Source organism: Oryza sativa, chromosome 3 (genome assembly GCF_034140825.1).
Source record: "Oryza sativa Japonica Group chromosome 3, ASM3414082v1".
Lineage (NCBI taxonomy): Eukaryota > Viridiplantae > Streptophyta > Magnoliopsida > Poales > Poaceae > Oryza > Oryza sativa.
In genome coordinates this window covers 28202969-28224381 of record NC_089037.1, presented here as the reverse complement: position 1 = coordinate 28224381, position 21413 = coordinate 28202969, and the positions used below count along the sequence as shown (strand labels likewise).

The window sequence follows — 21413 nt, the reverse complement described above, 5'->3', positions numbered from 1 at the left end:
CTCCGCTCCGCCTCTGCCCGTCGCCGCGCCGCCTCCTCCAAGCGTCCTCACCTGCGGGTGCAGCGGGGCCCCGGAGGGGCCGGGGCCGGGGATCGATTTCGACCCGCCCTCCACTCCTGGGCCGGGGGCGGGGCCGTTCCAGACCAACCCGGCCCCGACCCGCCCCATTGCCATCCTACTACACGAGTGACACTAGGCGGGAGAAGCCGAGAAGTCCAGAACCCTAGTCTGCCCCAGCCCGGCTCGTCGCAGGCAAGCATCGCGGCGGCGCGGGCACACCTCCGCCGACACAGGCGCCGCTCCTCCTCCTCCCTTCTCCCCTCTCGTTTCTTGCGGCCGAGGAGTCGCCCCCAACTCAGGTGAAGTCACGATGAGCATCTCGGGCGAGGTCCCCGCCGGCGAAGGCTCTGATGGAGAGGAGGTGTTCATCAATGAGGAGGACATCATACACGAGATACCCATCGACGAGGAAGGTTTGTATTACTACTAGTAGTAGTACTATCCATCTATCTGTTTTCTGCTTTGCTTGGTGCTTACTATTATTGGTTGTGTTTTTCAGATCTCCCTGACCGGGATGATGATGAGGATGACGATGGGATGGGTATGTTGCATGCTAAGGCTCAATATGCTTTGTAGAATATAACATTTTCCTCTCCAATACTGTTGGAATTCTGTAGAATATCATGAGTTCGACTCTTAAGCAGAATTACAATCATGGGCAATAGATTGGGGGCTACATAAGCTGGAACACTTATTTTGGATGCATTTCTGTGTTACTATTATGCTGTTATACTGCCTATATAATTGTTGGAGTTACATGGGGCGTAGTTTGACATTTGCTTTGTTGATGTTGGTGTCTTGGTGGTTCTCTTAAGCAAAGCTACAATCTGGATCACTTCTCTTGAGTGCACTTCTGTTTTATTAGTATCCGGAAAACTTATTTTGAGTGCACTTCTGTTTTAGTATTATGCTTTTTGCCTGTTTTACTGTTTATCTTATGCTCCATTTGGCATTCAGGTGCATTATGGTAATCTCGTTTGGTGCAACTGCATTTAGATGATTTAGCAATCGGCTAACTGCTTTCTTTATCTAACTTGCAAATGAAAATATTATTGCGTCCTAAAAAAGATGGAACAATTGTGAGAAATATGACAGTTGGACATATTTTGTCCAGCCTTAATTTGATTTATAAAGAAAACTGCAATGGTTGTGTATTTATGTTTCTACAGCTGTCCTGTCAGATCCTAGAGGAACATTCTCTTTTCTAGAATTTTAGTTGCAATCTGTTCTTCAGTTGCTCATTTACATGCTAAGCATTTAACTATTCTGAACTGTCTTACTTGTGATTTGTGAAATTTGGTTTGTAATTATCTATCCTTTCAATTTCAGGTGATATGCAAGAGGATGATTCCCAATATGCATTTCGTGCTCATACAGGCAAGTTGGTTGAAAAGAATGAATTTATGATTTTTTTGGTGCTGATCATTGGTCAATATAGTACTTGATTGGTGTAACTTTGATGCACTGTTCTCTGAGCCACACCATCCATAACTCAGGCAGCAATTGCTCCTTTTTTTTGTACTCCAGTCTCCAGTTATACTTATCCATGCAGATTTTGTTATACATATTCTGATACTTCCTGTTCTTGTTCTACACAGACGAGATATTCGCTGTGGCATGCAGTCCTACAGATGCATCACTTGTGGCTTCTGGAGGGAAAGACGATAGAGGATTCCTGTGGAAGATTGGATCAGCAGAGGATGTTTTGGAGCTGGCCGGTATGATTTAGTTATTAATTACTATTACAGTGTTAATTTGCTGTGTCTAAAATATTCATGGGAACATCTCTGTTCCTTTCCACCTTTAAAAAATATTAACTCTCAGGTATATGCTTTCACTTCCATTTCTTTTATTTATTAAGTTGATGTATTCATTTATGTTAATGGAATGTTTTGGTATACTGCCTGTAGTCTCTAAATCAACATATTAGCATTTCAATTGTTATATATTGATCTTATGCAGACAAATCATTTACTCATTTTTTTATTAACCATTTTGTGTTAAATTACTCTCTCTTATCATGCATATCAGCAATGGAACCCAGAAGCTTTCTGTGCTCGATACTTTGTATCAAAGAATTTTGAGATTTCCTATGGCCCATGGATTTCTTTTTTTTCTGCATGCACATTATTGTTGTAATTAGTCATCACATAATCATTATTATCACAGAGTGTTGATACTCGGAATTATTTTATTGAACTTATGCAATAGCTTCGCAATACAGGGCACACAGATACTGTCTGCACGGTTGCTTTCAGTTCAGATGGGAATCTTTTGGCTTCTGGAAGTTTTGATGGACGCATAAATGTGTGGAATACAGCTACACGAACACTTCAGGGAACCCTTGAGGGTTCTGGATCTGGCTTCGAGGTGAGATGATTCTGTTCCATTTCATTTGTTAGTTGAACTTATTGCCGCTGACAAACTCTTGTTTCCTCTCCCAAAATATATGAATACTTCATGATTAGTCCTGTGGTGTAACTGTATGTCTTTGGTATTGTAGTGGCTTAAATGGCATCCACGAGGGCATTTGATAATTGCAGGATCAGAAGATTGTAATTTGTGGATGTGGAATGCTGACCATAATGCCATTCTGAATACCTTTGCTGGCCATAGTAGCACAGTGACATGTGGTGATTTTACTCCAGATGGTACCAATATATTTCCTTGATCAATAACAATTTGCTTATGTTAATTTTGTTAGTTAACCCTGAGTAAACAAGTTGTTTGGGATGCTTTAGCATGGAAATTTTCTCCTACCATCTTTATTTAGCTGTCCACATAGAAGTTCTACAGTGGCAACATAGTTTTTGAACGAAAATATTGTTTGCTAATGCACATACCTTCTTCTGAAGGTAAACTTATCTGTACTGGATCAGATGATGCATCATTGAGAATATGGGACCCAAGAACTGCACAAAGCAGACATGTTGTTCGAGGTAAATTACCATATGATTGAATTCATATATACTCAATCAGTCGTGAACATCAAATTCTGATCTTTTTTGTCTCCAGGCCATGGCTATCATACGGATGGATTAACATGCTTATCAGTTACTTCGGATTCCCAAACAATTGTTAGTGGTTCAAAGGATAATTCTGTGTGTGTTGTGAACATAAACTCAGGCCAGGTAAGTGTTCTTATGACTCAAGCTAGTGTGTCTTTATCATGTAAGTTGGTACATAGGCTGGAATTTTTTCTTGTTTTGTTTGAAAATGTATGCAGTCTGGCATTTTGGTACCATCATCATCGCTGTCGTTTTGCAGGTTGTTGGCTCACTGGACGGCCACACTGGCTCTATTGAGTGTGTCGGCATCTCACCAAGGTACTGGATCCATAGAGTAGCAGTATGGTAAACACGTGAACACCGCACATTTCTCACATTGACCTGGAGTATTTTCTGCAGTTACAATTGGGTGGCTACAGGGAGCATGGATCAGAAGCTCATCATCTGGGACCTTGGTCGCCAATCGATCCGATGCACTTGCAACCACGATGTAAGCGCCAAAAACCGTCGCCCATTTCTTAGATTCTGCCTGCGCCAAAAACCGTCACTTCCATTTCTTAGATATGCACTCAAACAGTATATCTGTTCTGCCTGTGTGATGGACAACAAACAGGAGGGGGTGACATCCCTGGCATGGCTGGGCCCGTCCAGGTTCGTGGCGTCGGGGTGCATCGACGGCATGGTGCGAATCTGGGACAGCCTCTCCGGGGAGTGCGTGAGGGCCTTCGCCGGCCACGGTGACGTCGTGCAGTCCCTCGCCGTCTCTGCTGATGGCAACTCCATCGTCTCCGTGTCCACGGATGGCTCTGCCCTCATCTTCGACATTTCCATGTTCAAGTGAAACCATAGTAGCAGTAGTTACCAATACATGATGAAGCCAACGCAAAACTGTACAATGGTCTCCTCAGCCACTTTGGTTATAGGCCAGGGGATTGAGATTTTATACATGGAGCCACTGCGAGTTGTACAATTAAACACCCTCGTCTAGGGGATTACAACTGCAAGTCGAATCAATTTTTGTGTGAGCATTTGGCATGGATTAATAGCATATTTTCCTGATGTTTTGCAGCATACTCTTTTGTTTTCAATGCCAATGGTGTGTGCAATTGCAACATGCGTTTGGTTGTGTGTGTGGGATCTAGCTGGTTGGACCAAACCTTAATATGGATATTAGTTTGAGATTTCTAGAAGATTATTAATTAGAGATATTTCATCTGGCATTTATAAATGCATGCTAATTTGAGCTTAATATTTTTGACTAAATTGCTCAATTCATTTTGTACAAATCGGAAGAATCACGAATCATTTTTCACCTTATCATCACGGGAGCACGAAAAATGAAAACGTAGCCGTTCACGGCTTCGTGCTGCTTCCGGTCATCTGGAGGAATCCAGAGTGTTCCGAGCATATCCCCTCCAACGGTCAAAGGCTCCCAGCCAGCTTGCGTGCCGCCGACATGTGGACCCCACAAGTAATGGCCCCACATGTCACCGCAGATTTCTGGCCCCACATGTCAGCTTGGCGTGTCTTGCAAGAAGGTGGGAGGTTGGAGAGAGAGAGAGAGAGAGAGCAAGAACGGGTAAAAAAAAAAGAAAAAAAAATCCGGACTCGCGGCTATAAAAGCCTAACCCTAGGCGTGGCTGCCGTTCAACCTCCCGACCCGTTGCTGCCCTCTTCATTCGCTCGCTCCCCTCCTCGCCGCGCCGCCATCTAGGGTTTCGTCTTCTCCTCCGCCGCCGACCGCCATGGCTCGCCGCAGCTCAGGTAACCCCCATCCTCTCTCTCCCCCCTAGCCCCAGTAGCCATGCGGCGTTTGGGATTGGGTTCTCGCGTTGAACGCGCCCGTTGTTGTTCTTGTTCGGATCTGTGGCCTTCGTTTGGATTGGGTAGATTTTCGATTCGGATCGATCTGCGCCGCGCGATTGGGCGATTCGTGGTCTCACGTTTAGCGTTTGGTGGGATGTAGGATCAGGAAGTGCCCTCCCTCTTGTATTGGCGTATTTAGCTGCTAGATTGGTCAGATCTGTCGTCGGTGTATACATAGGACTCTACCCGTGTTTGGGGGATTATCGAAGGGGTTCTTTTTTTTTTTTAGATCAGGAACGGGGAAAAGATTGCTTCTTGAATAACCGGTTGCGAATTGTTTTGTGGCAAAATGCGCAGGCGGTTCAGACAGGGGCATATAACAAAGTTTGAATCCATAATATATTAGGGAAAGGAAATTTCCATTGATCCTTTCTTAGATGGACTCCACATATGTCTTATATTCCATTGCGAATTGCATCGTGCATGTGCTATGATAAACCAACATATATATCTTTAGTTTATATACATTGCGAATTGCATCGTGCATGTGCTATGATAAACCAATGGCTTCCATTCCATGTTCCTCTTTGAGTGGCCACTTCAGTTGTGCATACTGTCCTGGCTTAGTTAGGAGGTGCATACAGATGGGCATTTGATGCCCACTTGGGCCTTTTGAGGGAGCGCCTTGTAAACCATAATATGCGGTGCTCCCCAAGCAGCTCTAGACATTCCATCAAATTCTTATGTTCATACTATTTCTTGCTACAGTTTTCCATCCACAATCCAAACTACACCCTTGCATTTTGCCTTAGTCATTAAAGTTAACTGTTTGTGTTTATTTCATCACTATTGTAGAATTTCATTCTGTCTTAATGAGTAGCCATCATAGCTGTGGAAGTTTTGAAATTTGCTTGGGCTTGGGTACCTCATCTTCTATAACAAGAAATGATACCAAGATGTTCTAGATGTACATCTTCTACGTGTTCCTGCAGTCTTTAGTTCCATACAACTATCTCTATTTCATATTTGGTCATCAGAAAGTGGTGTTGAACATGCATTAAGATTGTTCAATTCGGTTCCTTTGGGGAGCTCATGCTATTTGCCTTTTTGAGTAGCCATTCTAGTTATACATGCTATCTTGGCTTAGTTAGAGGGCATATAGAGAGGCTATTGACTGCTTTAGCTGTTTTAAGTACAACTCCCTTCTTTATAGGGATTGTTGAACAGCCTTGCACATTGTGCATTAAGCTTTTTTTTTTCAATTGCTTTGGGCTGCAAATACTGTTTGCCTTTTTGAGTAGCCACTGTAGTTGTTCATGCTATCTTGGCTTAGTTATGGGGCATATAGAGATGTTATTGACTGCTTTGGCTGCTCTAAGTGCAAGTCCCTTCTTTCTGGGTTTGTTCATTGATCGGCCTTGCATATTCCAGCATTTCTCTCTTATCAATCCATTTCCTTTAAAATTCGTGAGATTTACTAATATTAAGATTTTATATATATATATATATATATATATATATAGTGTTCAAAGATTAAAAGATCTGAATGACTAAAATTAGTTTGCAGACCACTTGTATAAGTTAGTACTGTACTATAATGTTCTATGCAGCTTGGCACCACTGCCTCATGAATAACCAGCTGCTTAGTATATTTGCATTTGGTTCAGACTGGGGCACATAGCAAATAGAATCTTTTTTGAGGGAAGGGGCCTGATTTTCTGTTCATCCCTTCTTAGATAGATTCTGATATGAAGTGGTGTTTCTTTTTTCTTTTTTCTTATGTACGAAGACTATGATGTTGTTAACTGTATGTATTATGCCCTTCTACATGCATATGCTCTAGATTAGTGTGACACATCTCAACCCATTTCATTCTTTTTTATGCTTTGACATTTATTTTGCAGCAAGGTCTCGCCCTGCACCACGTGCTGCTCCCGTGAGGAACCCTCCGCAGCCAGGTATTGATTTGTCCATGTTGGGGTTTCACAAATTTTGTGTTATTCTTTACTGTTCTAAAGTGTTTTGTCTTGTCAAGTTGTGCCTTATGTTCTCATTGTACCTGTATAATCTGTACTGGTTTTAAAGTGTTTTGTCTTGTCAAGTTGTGTCTTGTGTTCTTTGATTGACATCTGTAATTTGTTCATTGCAGCAAGGCAGGCTCCTCCTCCAGCTCCTGCCCAGAACGGAGGTGGCTCTATCCTGGGAGGAATTGGTTCCACTATTGCTCAAGGTATCATCATTTTGCTTCATTTTAATTGAAATGAATAGCATTATATTAACAATGCAGTTTCTAATAAGTACTTCTTTGCACATATATGCAGGCATGGCTTTTGGTACTGGTAGTGCCATGGCACATAGGGCTGTTGATGCTGTAATGGGTCCCCGTACCATTCAGCATGAGACTGTTGTCTCCGAGGCTGCTGCCTCTGCCACCCCAATGGCCAACGCCACTCCATCTGACTCATGCAGCATCCATTCCAAGGCCTTCCAAGACGTATGTTTTCCTGCCCATTTTGGCTTAGTTATCTTTTGTTGCCTGGCTGCTTCCATCTACTCGTGCTTACATTTCCCATGCAGCCATGAGAATGAATTTGATGATGCTTCATTTATCTATTTTAATTTTACTCTTAAAACTCTATCTGGCATTCTGGCTTGCATGTTGATCCCCACCATTCTCTGGTTACCATCATCTGATTAATTCTATGTGAACAGAAGAAAGCATCCTCATTTCTTCATAGTGTTAACATAGATTGAATTGATAAGAATTAATTTGTATATGCATGCTACTACCTGTAACTAACAAGAGTCTACGCACTAGCATGGAGGTTGTCCTAAATCCTAATTATTGGTTTTTTTGTATTGCAGTGCATCAACAACTATGGAAGTGACATCAGCAAGTGCCAATTCTACCTGGATATGCTGAACGAGTGCCGCCGTGGTGGTGCATCTGCTTAGGCTGGTGGCCTTTTGGAACTTTTATTAATTGGGCCTCGCGTTACTCTCATGATTATACATGAATAACTTGGCAAATTCATGAACTTGGTGCCACTGCTTATGGCTGTACTCTGATAATCGTTGGTACGCTTGGGTTTGTGGTATGCTACTTCTGGGAGTAGGTACATTCTACTATCCTAAAATGCTAGAACTGCCTACATTGCTCTGGGTGTCATAAATATTATGGAATTAAACCCGTTATTTCTCGAAACGCTCCGTTGTTTCATGTTTCGTGGAATCACAGCAGTCTCCGTTTGCCGCCTTGTTTTGATGCGATATTGTTTTGATTTGACAAGTTCGTGAGCTCACTTTGGACGGATTTCTCCTTGCGTTCCACTGCACTTCTGTCACTGGTTCTGGCCCATATTCTGGCTGGTTGGGGGTTTTGCATACTTATAACTTTACTGACGGTTTCATGCTGCGTTTATATCTTGTTTAAATTTTTGTGGAAATTCAAACTAGTGTCAAAATTGTGGCTCGCCTGAGAGCAGACTGAGTTATTTTTTATACGAGGGCAAATCATTAGGGTAACTAACCATTTTAAGAAGTGCGACATGTACGTTTCTATGATAGAAATTGAAGTAAAACCATGAAAAAGATAGTAATAAAGGGTAACTGAGGCTGCCTTCTGTACCCTATCTAACTCAATTTCTCACGCTTATCAAAATACTAAACTTTTGAAAAAACCTGTAATTCATTTTCCATGCAAAGCCTATCAAAATACTATAAATGTTTGGAAAAACCGTTATACGAAAGTTGTCTTAAAAGTTAATGTATTTATGTTAAAATATATAAATTGATATATTTATGTTAAAATAATAGCTAATATTTAATTAATTATATTCTAACGAGTCGTTACGTTTTACGGGTCTGTTCGGTAGCCCAAATTTTACAGCCGTCATTCGTTCGGCTGCACAAAAACTACTGCTCCCTACACTTGCTAGCTTCAACATCTATAGGTTGTAGCTACTATTAGCTAGTTGCAGCCGTTGGTTGGCTGCGCTGTGCAGCTGCAGCCGTGTGGTAAGTAGGTCTTCCGAACAAGGCCTACGTATGCAAGTACTAGGTTGTTCCGTTTTAAGTGTGTTTCTAACATCAACAACCAAATTATATGATCCCACATTCCTACATTAGAAAATGTTCATATGCTCTGGTACCCTCGTGGAAAGTTGTCTATTACACCATCTGTCACTATAAAGGCCGAGTTTAGTTCTAAACTTTTTCTTTAAATTTTCAACTTTTCCATCACATTAAAACTTTCCTACACACAAACTTTCAACGTTTTCATCACATCGTTCCAATTTCAACCAAACTTTTAATTTTAGCGTGAACTAAACACAACCAAACATCTATGTCATGTTGAGCTGTTGACATGTCTTCTAACCCTTCTTGATATGCTTCCATTCCCGACGTTTACAAGCATATGTCAATGTTGAACCCCTGTATTGCACAGCATCTTGTGCACAGTGTCATCCCAAGTAAGTTAATGATGAATAGTCGCTGCGACTTGGCACTGTGTTGGTGCGTTTCTTCTATAGCAACAACTACTGGTAGTAGTAGATAAGAGCAGCGGCAATGCAAGATACGCTATGGGTGTGGCTAGTCCTTCTGAAACTAAGAAATTGGCCCAAGGCCTCGAACGCCCCATTGCACGTTACTTTTTTCATAGCTTAAATTAGGGTGAGTAATTGTTGAGGTCACATAGCCTACAATGCATGTGACCAAGGTAAGGAAGTGTATCTCAGTCCTACTCTCAGGATGCATCGCCTCGCCTCCTATCCACCGTGCCGCTTCACTCTTCTATCCGTCGCGCCGCTTCTCCTTTCACCTGCCGCCTCTTCCCCATCCGCCGCGCCGGTCCACTCTCCCATCAACTGCACTGCTTCTCCTCCCAATCCGCTGAGGAGCATCACCGACAACCATGCCCCAATGTAGCTAGTTCATGGGGGCTAGTGCTGCTCCCACAGGGGTATCTTGTATAGAGTGGCAAGGGAGAGCGGGAGGAAGAAGAGGGGTAAGGCGGTGAGAGTAGTGGGCTGGAACCTCGCACAACGGTGCTCCATCGTCCTTGGCTCCACTAGAGCTTTGGATCGTCGATTGAGAAGTGAACCGAACCATTGATTCAGGATGTGGTTGACTTGGATGGTCCACAACTTTTGGGAGCTCCACAGCAATTGGGATGGCTACGTCTATCCACAACACGGACCGGTCACGGTCGGTACCGCTTGTGGTTCATCGAACCTAGACACCTATCTTATCTCTAGTAGTGTGGCTGGCAGCGAGTTGGCCCAATTTTGTACTACCAAAACTCTCGTGCTATTTTCTCGTGTAGCTGCTCGTGCAAAACATGGAAAATCGTATTAACATATTTTTTTCCTTCGGAACTGATAGACATTATAATGAAAGTTTGGTGCATAACCATCATAATAAGTTACACGCGGTTCTTGATGCTGATTAAACAACTCCATATGATGGATGTCTCTGAATGTTAAGCAGTTTGTGAACCTCTAGATGAGGGGGCTTATGTGTCATGGATCAATTAATTTTGAGTAAAATGCACCAACGGTCCTTAAACTTGTCAGGAGATTTCACTTAGGTCCACGAACTTGCAAAGCGCACATCGAGATCCTTAAACTTGATTTATTGTATCATTCAGGTCCAAAGCCACTTTTGACCGTGGTTTTGCCTACGTGGCACGCCACGTGGACGATGACATGGAATTTTTTTTCTCTCTTCTTCCTTCTTTTTTCTCTTTTATGAAAAGACGATGACACGGACGATGATGTGTACGAGGCATTTTCATCTTTTAGACAAGGAAGAAAGAGAAAAAAGAAGGAAGAAGAGAAAAAAATAAAAAAATTCCATGTCATCGTCCACGTGGCGTGCCACGTAGGCAAGACCACAGTCAAACGCGGCTTTGGACTGGGATGATACAATAAACCAAGTTTAGGGACCTCGATGTGCTCTTTGCAAGTTCGTGGACCTAAGTGAAACCTCCTGACAAGTTTAAGGACCGCTGGTGCATTTTACTCATTAATTTTCAACAGGAGAACCTATTGAAGTAGAAGGGGACATGTCCACTGCACAGTTAGATGAAATTAAGGCCCTGTTCTTTTTCAGATTATCCATTGAATTATTGTCATTTACTATTTGCCCCCACTTTTCTAAAAGTACATTTCTTTTAAAAAAACCATTTTTTACTAACCACTTGTTCTATAAATGAATAGGTATCTGCTCAATTTATCCCTATAAATGAATAGGTGATCCATCAGTTTTCTTCCACCAAACAAAATGTTGTTGACTCAATCAGACCACACGATTGCACGGACGGAATTGGGATGATCCTACAGAACGACATGAACAATGCTTGTCTCTATGGCTTACAAGGTGTTATAGGGATTTGTTTGGAAGCACTAGTTGCATGATAGAAGGGCCTAAAAAGAAGCAATTTATTGTCTATACACGCAGAGAAAAAAGGACTCACGTGCCGTTCTCCTAAATAGACACGGGAGCCGACCAGCCCCGAGAGGAGGTTTGCCGGCCACGTCCCACTAGCGTCGCCGCCGCTAGCGATGGCAACTCCCACCCTTTTCTTCCCTCCTCCTTCCCTCTTCCTTTCCCTTCCTCGTTTTTCTCCTGTTCCACCTTGTCTTGCCATTGTCGGCATAGCCACGACGCCTCCCTCCCCACCCCCCATCCTTCCTTCCTCCTTCCCTCTTCCTTTCCCCATCTTTCCTTCTCCCTACCCCCCCCCCCCCCTCCTCCTCCTCCTCTCTTTCTGTAGATCCACATCCAGGTTATATGGTGGTCTCTGTGAGGGGACTGTCTAGTTGGTAGTCATCTAGTAGCACCGACGACCTGGCTCCCTGGGTCTGGCTAGGTGGCAGAGCAGGTTGTCAATGGTACCAGTCCGACCATTGTGCAGGTGGTAGTGTGCATAGTGCAGGTAGCTTCGGTGTGTATGTGAAATTTGGTGGCTTTCGTTGTGGATGCTAGGGTTGTATGGGGACTCTGAGGTGAAAGTCTTACTCGGCTTGCTGGTGGAGCGACAACAATGCCCTCGAGCGCCGTTCACCTTTTTGAAGGCATTGCTATGGAACCCTCGTTCAACTTCACATCAAAGTGAGATGGCATGTTCACGTTGTTACCACTTTCGACGTATTAAATTGTAGTGCTACCAAATTTTAGTAGGGTAACGAACTAAACATTACCTTACCAATGACATTCTACTAAAATTTGTTACTTCCGAAACTTTCCTCTCAAAAATACTACTAAATTTTGTAAGGCATCAAGTTAAGTAAGGTTGGAATTGGCAACAAAATAAAGCCTAAAGTGTCCTAGAGCAGATTTTCCCTTAGAAAAAATAGGGATAAAGTAGTAAAGCAAATAGAATCTTATTTCCACTCTATAAATATCCTAATTGCCACCCCCTAAAAAAAACTAAATAGTTCGGAGTAAATTTCAATGAAAAATGCTACAGGACGATATTCCGTTCAGAAGAGATGAAACCTCTAAAGTATTGTCAGATACCTGGTAGGTATCGGCTGATATCCACACATCAGATGATACTACCTCCGTCCCATAAAAATTACATTTCTAGCTAATTTAGGATAAAATAGTAGGATTGAAAAATGACCACAATAACTTATTTAATGAACCCACTGCATGCACACATTCCATATATACAAATGATTAAAAGGAAGTTTGAGAGAATTAACCCATATAATTAGCATACTTAATAAAATTACAAGCATTAGCAGCCCAAATTAAACTTATATAGATGAATCAATTGGTTGGGCCCCACATGACTAGAAATATAATTTTTATAGGACAAAGACTTGGAGCTAGAAATATAATTTTTATGAGACGGAGAGGAGGGAGTACCTCTGAAGTATCATCCCGTTTAAACGGAATACCGTTACGTAGCTATCTCCATTTCAATTGCATCAATTGGTCCCCCTCCGCCAAGCATGAGCCACCGGCCGCCGGTCCCGGAATCCCTCTGCCTACGGAGAAGGCTGCGCGTGGATCCGTCTCGCTCGCGCGTCTCCACCAGCTTAACGGCGCTCCGCCGGTGGTCCATTGTCCATACTACACTAACCCCCCGCACCCCACATATGGCCATGGCTGGCCACATCTCTTCAACTCATTTCTACCGCGTTTGTGTTGTGCTGCGTTGCGTTGTGGTCGTCCTCACCAACGCCGCAACGGCGTCACGTTCGCGAGAGATGGGCGCGTGCGTGGCCGGGGAGCCGCCGGAATCTTGGATCTTGGCAGACTCTCTCGCGCGATGAGGACGGCCAAGAAACCGAGCGGATTCTGTAGCCCAAATGATGACAATGTCCTTCGTTCGTTCCAACTAACAAACACAACACTGTTGAGCCATGAGAGGGACTTGGTACTGGCTTGTTTTGTTTGGTTGGTTGGGTCTTTTGAAATGACGCCAAAGAGAAAGTTAGTGTTTTTGTACTTTGCAGGTTTGGGCGCTGTGGATGGACACAGCTTTGTTTCTTGGAAAAGTTGAAAAGGGACTCGGTTTCAATTGGAAGCATCCTACAGTACTGACGATCGATACATGAACGAGCATCCATGTAAGTACGTTTTGTTATGTGCCGCGTGACGAAAATGTAGGATGGAAGATGGGAATTGATTGGCAAATGGGATTTTGCTAATTAGGCCACCCCCAATTACTCTCTTATTATTGCTCCGAATAAATAGTTTTTTTCCTGTACAAATCTGAAGCAGAAAATAAGGATTAATCTAGGCTCCCCAATGCCCCCATCTGATCTCACTCACTAATCTTGTTTACTATAGCACCAGCTGCGCCGCCTTCTGCTGCTTCTGATGTTGCTGCTGCTGCGGCTGCTGCGATGACTGAAGCCTCCCCTTCAGAAAACCCCTGCACACCTTCTTCCACAGATCCTTGTCTGGTTGCCGCAAGTCGAAGCTCGCCTTCGCCTTATCCACCTGGTGATCCTGTAATCAACACAAATCTTCAGTTTTTCAGACCAGCTACAGTAGTAGACAGAAGAAACCACAGAGAGTTCAGTCAATTCCGTAGCTTACCAGGATGAGATCGTTCCGGAGGAGACGGTCGGCGATGCTCATGAGGATGTCCTTGCTGTACTCCGGGTGGCCCTGGACGCCCATGGCGCGGTCGCCGAGACGGAACATCTCGACGCCGGTCATGTCCGACCGCGCCAGCACCTCGGCCTGAGGAGGCAGCTCCCACACCTGCATTTTGCCATGTAAGTTATGTCAGGTCATTGACCATTTCTGAAGCTTTGATCAGAGCAAACCTTGAAAACGAAACGGCGAAAAAGTGTACCTCATCTTGGTGGAACTCGATGATGGGCATGTGGACGGGGAGCTTGATCGGCGAAAAGAGCCTCGCCATGGCCGCGGTGGGGTGGATGCAGTTCACGCCGATGTCCCAGCCCTTCTTCGATCGGCCCGTCTTGCCGCCCAGCGCTCGGCACAGGACCTGCAGCAGAGTGATCACGCCTCTGTTAGCCACTTGTGTAAAGATTGTTTTTTTTTTTTCAAACGGCAAGAAACTGAACCATTGTACGGCAAAACTATATTATTACTTCATATCTGAAACTTTCCAGTAAAAATAAAAACAAATGTTGCAGACTGCAGTCAATCACATGCAGAGATCTTCAAAAGGGGGACCAGATCAACAGCCAACTCGGTCCTGTGCGTGAATAATTAAGACCAAAGCTGGCATTTTTAAGAGCTAAACGTGTTTCTTTCTGACAGGCGATCGATTCCATCCTCGCCACACTGGGGTCATCATCGACCGATGCCGGGGCCGGCCGGCGACGCATCACATCCAGCTCGTTCACAAATCACAAACATTTCAACTAATTCCAACTGGTAGAGCTTCGCAGAGCCCAGCCATGTGGGTGGAGGAGGAGAGCACACCGACAGACAGACAGTGGAGTACTCCCTCCGTCCAAAAAAAAAAAAAAAGGCAAACCCTAGGTTTCTATGTCCAACTTTAACTGTCTATTTTATATGAAATTTTTTTATAATTCGTATTTTCATTGTTGTTAGATGATAAAATATGATTAATATTTTATGCGTGACTTGTCTTTTTAATTTTTTTCATAATTTTTTCAAATAAAACGGATGGTCAAACGTTAAACACAGAAACCAGGGTTTGTCTTTTTTTTTTTTGGACAGAGGGAGTACATGCGAGCTGAGCTGGCATGATCCATTTTCGGATTCAGACAGCTTGCGAGATCTAACGCGGCACACCGAATGTAGGAGTAAATTATAACTGTTCTTGCGCAGCTGTTGCTGCCATGGACACGCTGACCTCTTCGACAGAGCTCTGTACGGTTCTTGCAAAGCTTTGACTTTTGAACAGAAATCACGGACGATGCTTGGCTTGGATATTAAGCTATGATCGGTACGGGACTCCATCCTACGATTATACTAATCACTAAAGAAACCAATCCCGCTGACAAGTTGGGGATCAATGTCCCCCAAGAACAGCAGCACAAGTTGCGCTTCCCTACTCGCACAAACAAGAACAACTCGTCTCTTCGATCAAGTTAGGGACAAGGCTACTTCTATCTCCTTTCTATAGACACAGATCAGACTGTGCAATCTCTTAAAAAAAATTTAAAAAAAAATCAAAACAATTATAGTAAGTTGAATACGCGCACTCATCCTTTTTTTTACAACAAAACGTATACAGAGTCCTCACGTAACCATGGTTCCCGCTCGTTCGGACAAACGACCGGATTCAAACATGTATATGTAAGCCCACCCCAACCTAACACAAAAATCACACTCTTTGGGCGCTGTCGCTGGTGGTTTGATTTGAAAAGCGACCGCTGACCGCCTTCACCGGTTTAGATGCATCACGCCAACCGTGTGCCGTTCAAACCGAGCAGCTTCCGTGGCAGCAATTCCACGGAGGAGTTGATTACCGCCAAATATAGAGAAGAAAAAATATATATTAAATAAAATTAGATTACTAGATTGTCTTGTGTGTGTGCAACAGCAAGTGAGCTCAGCCGGTGCCGCCACGTCAGCTCACGTGAACCGCCTTGGCGCACTGTGCCAGGCTGTCATCAACCGTGTCCGGAATTAGATTTAGCGAAAGCTAAAAATTCATTTTCTTTTATTTAAGCGGCCAGGCTAATGCGTTGGCGTGACAGGGAGTGGGGCCCACCTGTCCAACGCACAAGACGGGAATTTCTTCTGGCCACGGGTGCGGTTCGGTGTGGGCCCACGGGATTCACGCCCCATAAATATTATAGCTCTACTAGTTTTAAAAACGATTTTATACTTGTACTTCTTTCCGTCCAAAAGAAACTCAAGATATATTATATCTTATAAATCTGGATATGGTCAATATTCAGTATGAGGTTGATTTTTTTTGGACGGATAGAGTATATTTTAAGTTTAAGCAATTTTTATTTATTTGAGAAGAAGTACTTTTTCAAAATAAAAAAAAAGTCCGTGCGGATCACTGCAAAGGCTAAGCTCACCTCCTGTGAACTTCTGCAGTTGCCATTGCAGGTTTACCCCCCAATTTATGAATTACTATTTACAAATTTTGTACTCGGATTCAACCTGTTTAACCTGCGATAATGCAATTAGTTCGAATTTTTACTGCGCATGGTTTTAAAAAAGCAAAAGGAAGACGAAAAAAAAAGAATCCATAAGAAGTCGCTAGAACAACGCCACTCCAACCAGGTAATCGCAAGCGGCGCCGATCTCGGAAAGAGCAAATTTACCATTTCACCCCTCCCCCGAGCAAACCAAACCAAATCGCAACCGAGACGAACAGAGGGAGACATCCATGGCGGACGAGGAGGAGGAGGGGGGTGGCACCTGGTGGCCGAAGCAGACGCCGAGGATGCGCTTGCCGGCGGCGTTCTGGCGGCGGATGAGGTCGACGAGGGCGACGATCCACGGGTCGTCGGCGTGGGCGTCGCTGCAGCTCCCGGAGATGACGAACCCGTCGATCCCCGCGGCCTCCTCCTCCCCGGGGAGCTCCCCGCGCACGGCGCGGTACACCCGCCACCGCTCGCCGTCCTCCGCCAGCAGCGCCCTGAACACCTCGAAGTAGCCCCCGTACGCCTTCCTCACGTACTCCGAGTCCTCCCCGCACTGCAGCACCGCGTACGAACCCCCCACGCCCACGCCGCCGACCGCGGCCTTCGCCGCCACGGCCTCCGCCGCCGCGTCCACCACGGCGTTCTCTAGTGGCCCCATCCCCATGGCTGCTGCAACACCGGCGGCGGCGCAATCCGGGAATGGAATGGGAGCTCGCGGAGGCGGAGGCGGAGGAAGGAGACGAGCTGATTCGTTTTTGGTGTGAGATGAGATGATGGGGAAGGGGAGCGAGGCGAGGTGGGAATATTTAAAGGCGGAGTTCAAGGCTTCTTTTTATATATATATCTTTTTTCGTTACGAAATTGAAAATATATATATTCATTTCCTTTTCTCCGGCGGTTTTATTTCGGTTTCCCCTTTGTATCCGGCGTGTTGTCTGCGAGCTTGCTTCACTGCTTTTTTTATACCGTTATCATTTTTTTGATCCTCCCATGAAAGCAAGAATATACTACTGTATTACTTTGATCCCAATCGTATCAAGGTAGATAAAATACATATACAAGGCTCGATTGTTTGGGTATATTTTATCCCTTTTTATTAGTATCTACTTCCTCCGTTTCATAATGTAAGTCATTTTAGTATTTCTTATATTCATAGTGATGTTAATGAATCTAGACATATATATCTATCTAAATTTATTAATATCAATATGAATATGGAAAATGCTAGAATGACTTACATGATGAAACGGAGAAAGTAAGTCTAGCTTGCATTTTCCATATTTATATGTCTAGATATATTAACATCAATATGAATGTAAAAAATGCTAGAATGACTTACATTGTGAAACGGAGGGAGTAATTGTTAAACCATTATTATCGGAGTTTAATAAGACCGAAATACACCTATTACAAATTAATAATAACTGTATGATAGAATTGCACTATATATGTAGGAAAAAAATCTAGAAATTCATATGAGTAACAGTGCTATATTAGCTCGATTTTGGATAGCGGATTCATTTCTCCCGGTATCTTCGGCGTGTTGTTTGCCCATTCCCTCCTCAAAATGGAGTCTCTAATTCTCAATTGCTCCGAGTAGATTTCATTCAATTTCCATTCTCTTATCCTGTCTTGCAACAAATGTGTTAAAAATCGCAATTTCAATGCACAATATTTTAGGAAACAAAATAGTGTCAGCGTGATCGTGCGATTTTATTGATATAATACAATGATGTGCTTATTGTATGTTTACCCTTAATTTGTACATTTTATGTGCTAAAAAATAGGAAAATTATAGGCAAACTTTTATTAGTCTCGTCACCAAAAATATAGGTATCTTTACTTATGAATTCGGCTGCACTCATTCGACTACGGTACAGCTAGCTCGAATAGCACTTTGTGTCAGCAGATGTGACATAGCGGCTATACCGCGAACATGTCTAATTTGGTTTACTCAAATTCATAGGAAAAGATAGTCCAAATTTATACCTAATATAAAGATATCTATGTATTTTATAGGACACAAGAAATTGCAAGATCGGTAGAGATACTTTTGAGATTAAGGGAGCACCAAAGTTGCTCCCAGGGTTTATATTACCGGTTGACCACTAAATTTCGAGCCCGTCGGTATCACGGTTTTCGACAAATTTTGATCGGTTTTCGATAAATTTCGACTAAATTTCGACCAAACTTAATGTTTAACCTTCAAAATTTTAACCAAAAATTAATTCCGAGCCATATCAAAAGGTCGAAATTTCATAGAATACAGCCGGTTTTTGTCAGAATTACGAACCCTGGTTGCTCCTCTTTGGAATCACTCAAAAAAAAAACTTGTCTGCCACGAAACGATCCAACGCATTGTGTTTTCCGGCCATGTGGCGACTTGACTGACTCGTGTGCGCACACACAAGCCTGCTCGAGCACGTTGCCCGAGGCCGCCGATCCGGCCGAAACGGCAAACGCTCGCTTTTTCTTATCTCGGGGAGAAGAAAAAACAACCTCACAATGCAAACCAGGTCAAAAAGCGGTAGCAACCGGCCGGTTGCCACCTTGATTTTAAGCGGCTCAGCCAGTGTAATTTGAACCTCTCTTGGATGGACCTGGACATGGTTTTGAACTGGGACGGGTTTTAGAGGTTTAGGGAGGCAGAAAAAGGCGTCCAGGTTCGTTGAACCTGGGTGGACTCCAAGGATTTTTGGGTGTCACTGCACGTTGGCTGATTGTGAAGGGAGGAGGGGAATTTGGTGATCCATGAGGAGGGCTAGTGGATATGGAGTCATGGAGTGTGGATATACTGCTTTCGCTCTCACATTCGACGAGAGTACGTTCTGGCACGAAATGGAATTAGATTCGTCGTGGTGGCGAAAATGGTGACTTTGACTGACAATGGATGTCCTAGATATGATCTATCTAGTGTTTGATGGATTATGTGAAAGACGTATGCACAACCTAATTAGGTCAAATCATATACTACTACGCATATGATATTATATGCATGTATTATATTTTCAACTATATATTCATCATTCTCAAAAGAAATACATATATTAAAATAGCATAAGCAATATCATAAAGGATCAAGGACAGCTCTGGTGCACCACACACAAATATATATATATATATATATATATATATATATATATATGTGTGTGTGTGTGTGTGAGAGAGAGAGAGAAAGACCGTACAAATTATTGATGGTACCACGTTAATATTGAATCATTCGGTATGAATATCTTTGTCCTGCAGACACGGAAAAAATAAGTACAGACAGGATGACGTTATATTTGCCCCTCTCTCTCTCTCTATATATAGAGAGAGAGAGGATTGTCCGGTATGTTTTGTCTATAATAAATATTTGTGCTGTTTGTGCTTGGTTGCAAGAGAAATATGCTCCCTTCGTCTCTAAAAATGACATACTCCCTTTGTTCAAAAAAAAAAAAACCCAATCCTAAGTTTGAACCTGGACACATGAACCTGGACACACATGTGTCCAGGTTCTAATCTAGGATTGGATTTTTTTTGGGACGGAGTGAGTACATCTTAGTACTATCAATCTAAATAATGGTCTGTTTAGATTTATAGTTTTAGGATATATCATATTTTCGTATTAGATTCTTTTCTTAAGGAACGGAGAGGGAATACGCGGGACGTGAGTGAGGCGTGCCACTGCTGCGTGCGGTCAGTGTGGTGCAAGTGCAACTAGCTTACATGCATGATCCATCCATCCATGCACATGCGACGCAAGAACAACGAGACGAGCTAAGGACCACATGTGGCGGCATGTGACGCCCCAAGATTCGGATCTTTGCTCTGCCAGTACGTCGTCCGGCCTTGATTTTTTTTTCTCTTTCGCTGAGGGAAAAAATATATTAAAGGTTCAGAGTTCAGAAGAGCCACCACGTTGTAGTAGTAGAAATTCAGAGAGCTGAGCTGAGCTATTTTTTTCTCTATATTAATTTATCTCAAGGCAAGTACACTAATGTGACATGCCGGCTGTATATTGTTTTTACAAGTAGCTCGGGCTAGGAAAAGTACAGTAATTAATTACTGCCCCTATTTTTTAATATTTGAAGACGTACGTTTGACCATTCTTTTTTAAAAGATTATACAAATATGAAAAAAATTGATTAAAGTATATTTAATAGTAAAGCAAATAACAATAAAAAAATAATAATTATATACTACCTCCGTCCCAAAATATAATAACTTTTGGCTTATCCAGATTTATAGTAAAAAAAATACTTATATTGTACTCTAGTAACTTTTGGGATGGAGGGAGTAACTTCTTTTAAGAAGAGAAATTGTTAATTTTTTATTGAAAAGTTAATGATGTCAAACGTTAAAGAAGCAACGGAGGGAGTATTGTTTTGCTGAATGTTCTGAAACGAGTCGAGAGTGTTAGGCCGGTCGGGCTTGGAATTTCTAGATACGCCTTGACCAAAATTTCTTGCATCGCCTTCATTTTTCCACCTGTTTTGTATGTCTAAATGGTTGTTCATGACTTTGAAACTGAGCACACCCAGTAATGTTGGATTGTACATTTCGTACAACTTATTTAATTTTCTTTTGTTAGTCTAAGCGCTAGAAGATGAATAGAGCATTAGACAAATTAACTGGTAAATTGATCTAGCTAGCATGTTCGTGTCGTGTGATCTGTGTATGCCATGCGGTTTGAACTTCTCTCGCTAGCTACTCTCTCCGTAAAAAAAATAAAAAAAAAACTAGGATTGGATGTGACATATCCTAGTGCAACGAATTCAAGACATATTTCTGTCCAGATTTATTGTACTAGAATGTCTAGATTCGTTTTATTAAAATATATCACATCTAGTCATAGATTTGTTTTCGTGTGATAAAGAGAGTACAGCTGCGGGCGGTTTCGACTTCCAACCAGCTGCACGTACCCTTCTTTGCTGTAGCCTGTAAGCACATCGCATCGACTAGTCAGGACATTGAAGAGAGGATT

The 21413-nt window shown here is 42.9% G+C and overlaps 3 protein-coding genes and 2 non-coding genes across 5 annotated transcripts; 4 read left to right on the top strand and 1 right to left on the bottom strand.

Moving 5' to 3' along the window:
- Positions 1 to 208: 208 nt before the first annotated feature.
- LOC4333750 (uncharacterized) lies at positions 209 to 4139 on the top strand. Its single transcript, XM_015772769.3, has 11 exons — positions 209 to 473; positions 560 to 601; positions 1390 to 1437; positions 1659 to 1778; positions 2285 to 2430; positions 2564 to 2711; positions 2916 to 2999; positions 3076 to 3191; positions 3328 to 3386; positions 3468 to 3558; positions 3682 to 4139. The coding sequence occupies exons 1-11, from the start codon at positions 371 to 373 to the stop codon at positions 3907 to 3909; spliced, it is 1185 nt and encodes a 394-aa protein (XP_015628255.1). The 5' UTR covers positions 209 to 370; the 3' UTR covers positions 3910 to 4139.
- A 578-nt stretch (positions 4140 to 4717) lies between these two features.
- Positions 4718 to 8079, top strand: LOC4333749 (uncharacterized). The gene is made up of 5 exons (XM_015777088.3): positions 4718 to 4832; positions 6779 to 6832; positions 7024 to 7104; positions 7196 to 7368; positions 7740 to 8079. Exons 1-5 carry the CDS (start codon positions 4814 to 4816, stop codon positions 7827 to 7829), a joined length of 417 nt encoding a protein of 138 aa, XP_015632574.1. The 5' UTR covers positions 4718 to 4813; the 3' UTR covers positions 7830 to 8079.
- Positions 5491 to 5605, top strand: LOC112938429 (small nucleolar RNA U19). Its single transcript, XR_003241629.1, has one exon. It is a non-coding gene; the product is annotated as a small nucleolar RNA U19 (small nucleolar RNA).
- LOC112938454 (small nucleolar RNA snoR138) lies at positions 6494 to 6626 on the top strand. Its single transcript, XR_003241654.1, has one exon. It is a non-coding gene; the product is annotated as a small nucleolar RNA snoR138 (small nucleolar RNA).
- A 5452-nt stretch (positions 8080 to 13531) lies between the features above and the next one.
- LOC4333748 (gamma-glutamyl peptidase 3) lies at positions 13532 to 17222 on the bottom strand. The gene is made up of 4 exons (XM_015773037.3): positions 16722 to 17222; positions 14197 to 14352; positions 13935 to 14102; positions 13532 to 13844 (listed from the first exon to the last, which is right to left on the bottom strand). The coding sequence occupies exons 1-4, from the start codon at positions 17109 to 17111 to the stop codon at positions 13677 to 13679; spliced, it is 882 nt and encodes a 293-aa protein (XP_015628523.1). The 5' UTR covers positions 17112 to 17222; the 3' UTR covers positions 13532 to 13676.
- Between the last annotated feature and the right edge of the window lie 4191 nt (positions 17223 to 21413).

What these genes read in the sequence shown, in the direction of transcription:
- LOC4333750 (XM_015772769.3), top strand. Translation starts at nt 371, where the DNA reads ATGAGCATCTCGGGCGAGGTCCCCGCCGGCGAAGGCTCTGATGGAGAG. An exon ending in GTTCTGGATCTGGCTTCGAG is followed by an intron (nt 2,431 to 2,563) that starts GTGAGATGATTC and finishes TTGGTATTGTAG; the next exon opens with TGGCTTAAATGGCATCCACG. An exon ending in TGGTGATTTTACTCCAGATG is followed by an intron (nt 2,712 to 2,915) that starts GTACCAATATAT and finishes CTTCTTCTGAAG; the next exon opens with GTAAACTTATCTGTACTGGA.
- LOC4333749 (XM_015777088.3), top strand. An exon ending in TGGTTCCACTATTGCTCAAG is followed by an intron (nt 7,105 to 7,195) that starts GTATCATCATTT and finishes ACATATATGCAG; the next exon opens with GCATGGCTTTTGGTACTGGT. An exon ending in ATTCCAAGGCCTTCCAAGAC is followed by an intron (nt 7,369 to 7,739) that starts GTATGTTTTCCT and finishes TTTGTATTGCAG; the next exon opens with TGCATCAACAACTATGGAAG.
- LOC4333748 (XM_015773037.3), bottom strand. Translation starts at nt 17,111, where the DNA reads ATGGGGATGGGGCCACTAGAGAACGCCGTGGTGGACGCGGCGGCGGAG. An exon ending in GCGTCTGCTTCGGCCACCAG is followed by an intron (nt 14,353 to 16,721) that starts GTGCCACCCCCC and finishes ACTCTGCTGCAG; the next exon opens with GTCCTGTGCCGAGCGCTGGG. An exon ending in TCCGGAACGATCTCATCCTG is followed by an intron (nt 13,845 to 13,934) that starts GTAAGCTACGGA and finishes TGTTGATTACAG; the next exon opens with GATCACCAGGTGGATAAGGC.